The sequence below is a fragment of the Notolepis coatsorum genome (assembly GCF_963971535.1).
Source record: "Notolepis coatsorum genome assembly, chromosome: 1".
Taxonomy (NCBI): domain Eukaryota; kingdom Metazoa; phylum Chordata; class Actinopteri; order Aulopiformes; family Paralepididae; genus Notolepis; species Notolepis coatsorum.
In genome coordinates this window covers 280,738,196-280,745,695 of record NC_140165.1, presented here as the reverse complement: position 1 = coordinate 280,745,695, position 7,500 = coordinate 280,738,196, and the positions used below count along the sequence as shown (strand labels likewise).

Here is a 7,500-nt window from a genome sequence, read left to right as displayed (position 1 = left end):
AGGTGTACGAGTTGTAGTGCAATCCTTCATCCATAAATATAAAGTGTGGGGAGTGGGTGCTACAGTGTGTTTGTTTAAAGTGGGTGTGTGCTATAAAGTGTGTGTAGTGGGTGCTACAGTGTGTTTGTTTAAAGTGAGTGTGTGCGTGTGGATGTGTGTGCTATGTGTGTTTGGTGGTTGTTGTTGTGTAGTGTTCATTCATTGTTCGTTTAGCAGCCTGATGGCCTGGGGATAGAAGCTACTTCTGAGTCTTTCTGTGCTCGCCTTGAGACTCCTGTGTCGCTTGCCTGACGGCAGCAGTTCAAAGAGGCAGTTGTTCGGGTGGCTCGAGTCCTTAATAATTCTCTTAGCCTTCCCCTTGCAACGCTTGTTGTAAATGTTCTGGAGAGTGGGGAGCCCCCCTCCAATTGTGCGTTCGGCTGAACGTGTCACTCTTTGTAGTCTGCTTTGGTCTTTTGCAGTGCTATTCCCAAACCAGGAGGTGATGTTGCCGGTCAAGATGCTCTCTATTGTACATGAGTAGAAGTTCTTAAGGATCTTCTGGCTGACTTGGAACTTCCTTAGGCGCCTGAGGAAGTAGAGGCGTTGTCGTGCCTTCTTCACCACACTGTTAATGTGTATGGTCCATTTCTCGTAACCGCGCGGGCCGACCACAGCTGTTCCTCTCAAGCCCGAATGCCTCGCCGAAGAACATGTTAGCAAAGACAAACTCCCTCCCTCGACAAACTCTTTCCCCCCCCTCCAGCCCCCCCACCAGGGATGTTACCAGAGCTGCTCCCAGGCCCCCTCTTCGTGTTTGTGGCTCCACCAGTTATAATGTATGCATACGTACGTAGCGGGATTGAGTTTTCTCCCCCGTCTCCGTGAGATAATGCGAGTAGGGTGTATGTTTCTCGACGTGTATATTTTCCATCTGTCTGTTTGTGTAATGAGATTCTTTGTGTTTGTGTGTGTGTGTGTGTGTGTGTGTGTGTGTGTGTGTGTGTGTGTGTGTGTGTGTTTGTGTGTGTGTGTGTGTTTGTCCCACCGTGTCTGTCCACAGGCTCGCATGCAAATGCAGATGTGTGTATGCGTGTTTGTTTGCGTGCGCACTGTGAAAGAGGGGGGGGGGGGGGGGCATATTATTCTGAAATAAGATTTGAATATTCATTGCTCCTCCACTTATTATTATTCCCCCGGGCAGAAATTACAGATCAGCCACATATTTTAAATGGAGTCACCGGCTTCTTTTAACACAGTCTCCCTCCGAATCCCCTTCGGTCAAAATATCACGTCCTCGTCTGGCTTAGACTTCATTTTCCAGTTCACGTTAGCTCCCAGGAAATGCTTTTGTACACACGTGGTCTGTACGCTACGTGGTAACTTTTCGTGTAGCACTTTCTTTCGGGGGGAGGAGGGTATATTATATTATTATATCATCATAAATCATATAGGCTACTATAGGCATAGAAACTCTTAGCCTTGATGGATGTTTTGAGCCGATAACCTTGCTGTATCTCGTGGACATGGAACCTCAGAAAATCAGTCAGAAAATCCCTCATCTTTAACTTCCCATTACCCTGAGGCGGGCGGGGGCACGCAACAAGAGGATCGAACACGATTAAATCGCCATATCTGTCATCTTTTGGGGGAGAAAGATGGATGTGTGGATTACCTAAGGGAGAAACGAGGGCTTGTCATGACCCCGGAGGGGGTTTTCTTTCCGAGGCAGGGAGCGTTCCTCGGACGGTCCCCCCATGGGGGCACTTCAAATTGGCTCTCAGTGCCAGACGCTCTGGAGCAGAGATTGATCTGAGGGATACAAATGGCCCACAGTCTAATTGTTTAACAGAGACGCAACACATTAGGGCCCGGCTGGATGACACAACCTTGGGAAAATCTATTTATCACCGCGCTCTACTCTGTCTAGGACACCCCCGAACCATCCCCCACCCCACCCCCTTCTATAGTGCTTCACCCCGGCGAAACTCAATCCATTCCTGGTGCATGGATTCCAAGTCCCCCACTTTGAACTCAATCCCGGGCTAAAAGCCTTGGTTTCGTTAGCGCTAGCACGAGGCCTTAGCCTCCCTGGAGCCTCTCGTTGGACGGGAAGGGAATGTATATAATGTCATTGATAATCCAATCATAATCGGCGGTGGGTGTGCCGTCATTAATCATCTCCCACTGTAATGAGAGGCAGTGGACTGGGCTGCGGGGGCGAGCGGGGTTACAGTAAAGAGAGAGGTCATGTGTTCGCTTTGATCCCAGTGAACGCTTTAGAACGCGACACGCTACGGAGGAAACGCTACGGAGGCGCTAGTGTAAACATCTTGTGTCTACTGCTCGCTTTGTTCTTTCTTTGATGGATATGGAGGGGCGGTTGTTACCCACCCGTCTGCGATGACACGAGGGCAGTGTGTGTGTGTGTGTGTGTGTGTGTGTGTGTGTGTGTGTGTGTGTGTGTGATTGTGTGTGTGTGAGGGAGGGGGGGGTGACGGGTGGTAATGGCTGTTTAAGTTTTACGGGGACTTTAATTTCGGGTCGTTGTGGAGGAGGTGAGAGGCAGGAAGCTGTGAGTTTGTGTCTGTTTTGTGATGTGTTTGAACTACTGTCTAGCCGTACTCATCTGCTGTTTGTGTACAGTACGCGTGTGTGTGTGTGTGCGTGCGTGTGTGTGTGTGTGTGTGTATTTTCCAGGCGCGTGTCTTTGTTTATCTATCTGTTCTTCATTATATAATACTATCTTTTCCGCCCCATATCCGCTTCAGCGTATATGCGTATATATGACTTCCTTGTTGTTTATGACTGAAAATACATTTACAGGCCGATGGGTCGCTCTTTGTAGTGTCAAATGTGTGTATGACCCATATTTCGATGTCGTGGCGCTCCCTGAAGACAGTGGGTTTGACTTGTGCGCCGGCGACACACCCGGGGGAGGGGCAGCAGCGTAAGCCATTATCTGCGTTTTAACCTTCACATGTTGAAGCCGGTCGGAGCGCAGAGAGTGCAGCTGCCTGAAATATGGCCTTGTTATCGTCCGCCACCGAGCGGGCTGCAGATAAGATCGCTCGCTGCAGCTTTAATGAAAACCAATTGATTGGCTCCCTTGAAGACACAAAAAGGGGGAAAGAAAGGTGAGGGGTGGCGAGCTCGCCCCGCGTCTCCAAGGCAGATGTCGTAGCAACAAGCGGTTTCCCCGGGTGACCGATGAGCTGTACAAAATTAACTTAGCCCTTATTTCAATAGCTATATCAAGAACAGCGGGGCTATATTTAGCTTTCTGGCTCAGGAGCAAACAACAGCCAAAGACTGCGTTTTATGGATGCCAACCGTTGGCTCAGTGATAGAGCCATGCTGTAGGCTCAGTGATAGAGCCATGCTGTAGGCTCAGTGATAGAGCCATGATATAGACTCAGTGATAGAGCCATGATATAGACTCAGTGATAGAGCCATGATATAGACTCAGTGATAGAGCCATGATATAGACTCAGTGATAGAGCCATGATATAGACTCAGTGATAGAGCCATGATATAGGCTCAGTGATAGAGCCATGCTGTAGGCTCAGTGATAGAGCCATGATATAGACTCAGTGATAGAGCCATGATATAGACTCAGTGATAGAGCCATGATATAGACTCAGTGATAGAGCCATGATATAGACTCAGTGATAGAGCCATGATATAGACTCAGTGATAGAGCCATGATATAGACTCAGTGATAGAGCCATGATATAGACTCAGTGATAGAGCCATGATATAGACTCAGTGATAGAGCCATGATATAGACTCGGTCATAGAGCCATGATATATGCTCAGTGATAGAGCCATGCTGTAGACTCAGTGATAGAGCCATGATATAGGCTCAGTGATAGAGCCATGATATAGACTCAGTGATAGAGCCATGCTGTAGGCTCGGTGATAGAGCTATGCTGTAGGCTCAGTGATAGAGCCCATGATATAGACTCGGTGATAGAGCCATGATATAGACTCGGTGATAGAGTCATGATATAGGCTCAGTGATAGAGCCATGATATAGACTCAGTGATAGAGCCCATGATATAGACTCAGTGATAGAGCCATGATATAGACTCAGTGATAGAGCCATAATATAGACTCAGTGATAGAGCCATGATATAGACTCAGTGATAGATAGGGATGGGTACCTTTCACATTTGAACCGATACCGGTACCAGTACCTGTGAATCGATACCGGTACCCAACGGTACCTTTTTTCGGTACTTTAGTCTCAAGAAATTTAATTTACCTACCTCAGTCGTAAAAAAAAAATCCAAACTTCAAATAACTACAATTTCGACAGTTTTCGGCTTGCCATTGCTCCGACTGCTTTGTTGTTGAATCAAGTCAAATCCTAGGTAAGCATATATTGTGCGTGTGAACGTTGACATGAAAAGAAAAAAGTTTAAAAAAAAAAGTTTAAAAAAGTTAAAAGAAAAAGGATATTTTTTTTTTGTATCTCACTTCATTCGATCATCGGTAGTACCGACGTGTTTCGGTTCGGTACCTCAAAAGTACCGAATTCGGTACCCATCCCTAGTGATAGAGCCATGATATAGACTCAGTGATAGAGCCATGATATAGGCTCAGTGATAGAGCCATGATATAGACTCGGTGATAGAGCCATGATATAGACTCGGTGATAGAGCCATGATATAGACTCAGTGATAGAGCCATGATATAGACTCGGTGATAGAGCCATGATATAGACTCGGTGATAGAGCCATGCTGTAGACTCAGTGATAGAGCCATGATATAGACTCGGTGATAGAGCCATGATATAGGCTCAGTGATAGAGCCATGATATAGACTCAGGCCCCGTTTAGACGAGCGTTTTGTGAACAGAAACCGCAAAAGTCATCTTGCGGTTTCACTTTTAATTTTAGGTTTAGACAAGCGTTTTGGAGTGGAATTCTCCGTGCAGACGACGCTGTAACGACGGAGACCCGCTGTCACACGATTGGCGCATATGTCACATGACGTGCTGTGAAGACCCGCCCTACTCTGCCTCTGATTCGCAGACTGTGGATGGGGAATGTGATTGCACCAAAGCAGAGTCACTCACAGACAGTGGGTCCACTCACGCCGCGGGACAGATTCTTGTGTATTTAACCCTTTCACTGCCACACGACAGCCGGTTGTGTGATAGTAAAGGGGTAACCTTCTGTCGTGTGGCAGTGAAAGGGTTAAAAGTACTGCCAATGTAGCCTTCAGGTGATCTCTGTTGATATAAGTCAGACATACTTGCTTTGTTTACGTCTCGGCTACTGGCGCATACCTGCTACCTGTGACGTAAGCAGTACGCGCGACCAGAGCCGTGACAAACCTTTCGTCATCGTTTTATCAGATTTATGCGGTTTCACCCCGTAAAAACGCCGTTTCCGTATAAACGAAAGGCACATCCGAAAAAATATTTTTGCGGATTCACCTGCTAGCGTTTCCGTCTAAACGGGGCCTCAGTGATAGAGCCATGATATAGACTCAGTGATAGAGCCATGATATAGACTCAGTGATAGAGCCCATGATATAGACTCGGTGATAGAGTCATGATATAGGCTCAGTGATAGAGCCATGATATAGACTCAGTGATAGAGCCCATGATATAGACTCAGTGATAGAGCCATGATATAGACTCAGTGATAGAGCCATGATATAGACTCAGTGATAGAGCCATGCTGTAGGCTCGGTGATAGAGCCATGCTGTAGGCTCAGTGATAGAGCCCATGATATAGACTCGGTGATAGAGCCATGATATAGACTCAGTGATAGAGCCATGATATAGACTCAGTGATAGAGCCATGATATAGACTCAGTGATAGAGCCATGATATAGACTCAGTGATAGAGCCCATGATATAGACTCGGTGATAGAGCCCATGATATAGACTCAGTGATAGAGCCATGATATAGACTCAGTGATAGAGCCATGATATAGACTCAGTGATAGAGCCCATGATATAGACTCGGTGATAGAGCCATGATATAGACTCTGTGATAGAGCCATGATATAGACTCAGTGATAGAGCCATGATATAGGCTCAGTGATAGAGCCATGATATAGACTCAGTGATAGAGCCATGATATAGACTCAGTGATAGAGCCCATGATATAGACTCGGTGATAGAGCCCATGATATAGACTCAGTGATAGAGCCATGATATAGACTCTGTGATAGAGCCATGATATAGACTCGGTGATAGAGCCATGATATAGACTCTGTGATAGAGCCATGCTGTAGGCTCAGTGATAGAGCCATGATATAGACTCGGTGATGGCAATTTAGCTGTGTAGCCATGATACAGTGATATAATGACTAAGCCTTTCATGGAAGCCAAGCTGACATACAAATGGATCTGATTGCCATTGCCATCACTGTGCCTCACTGCATTACTGAGCACAGGGTGACAGTCTTCCTGGACTTTTACTTTTAAAACAACATTGTTCAATATTACACTTACTGTACACTCACTGTAGATTTCTGTAGATTTTTTACTGTATATTTTATATTAGAATGTATATACATAACATAGGAAAAGTGAATCCCGGACCGTATTTTATTATTATTATTTTATTCTTAGGCTTATTTTATTCTTAGGCAATTGTTTTGTTATTCTTATTCGCGACTTTGTTTTGTCTACCTAAATGTTTACTGTGAGCGATTTGTAGTGCCAAATTTCCCTCTGGATGATTAAAGTATTTCTATTCTATTCTATTGTGGCCCGGCCGTCTATTTGACTTTCTCAGACGGAGAAAAGGAGAGAAAGGGAGAAGGGATTTAGGAGAGAAACAAAAACAGACTTAGTGTCCCTGATGCTGAAAACAATGTGGACTAAAATATTTCTCTCTCTCTCTCTCTCTCTCTCTCTCCCTCTCTCTCTCTCTGTCCTCACCAGCACCCTCCCCAGTAAACTCCATCCAGGCGAAGGACATTACCAGGCACACCATCTCATTGGCCTGGCAGCAGCCTGAGAGGGCTAACGGGGTCATCCTCGAGTACGAGGTCAAATACTACGAGAAGGTGAGGCTCGTGGGAAAGCGCTGTTTCCGTGCTGATCATCACTCACAAGAGATGTTCATTTTACCATGAGAGGAAGTTGAATTAGCAAGACAATGTATCTTATATAATGTTGTTTCTAGCCGAGGAAGTGGGCCAGTGTCCTATAAGATTCAGTACTTGACCTTTTAAAAAAACGTTTTCTACCATTATGTTATGTCATCATATGAAATTATTGTACTGTTATTCTCTCTTTTTCCTCGCTTTGGGCTAAACAACGAGGCCAGATGAGACATTTAAAAGGTCCCGAAGAACCTCCCTGTGCAAAACACAAAGATTCATATTCAGATTAAGATTCCTTTATTGTCACTTATTTCAGTACTTCACAGCAAGAACAGTGAAATTCTATTTATTGTGGTCCCTCGGCCATAGCAGCTTCTATCTTAATAATGAGATAGATTCTTAATAATAAAATAAGATAAAAATACAATAAATTTTGCATAAAATAAA

General features: G+C 45.3%; 1 protein-coding gene across 1 annotated transcript in view; it reads left to right on the top strand.

The window, feature by feature from the left end:
• epha4l (eph receptor A4, like) overlaps positions 1–7,500 on the top strand; it is a gene marked incomplete at its 5' end in the record, with an annotated part of 37,860 nt that overhangs the window by 8,053 nt on the left and 22,307 nt on the right. Inside the window, one exon of the mRNA XM_084310183.1 lies at positions 6,890–7,014. Coding sequence (XP_084166309.1) covers positions 6,890–7,014 — 125 coding nt within the window. The remainder of the gene's footprint in view (positions 1–6,889; positions 7,015–7,500) is intronic.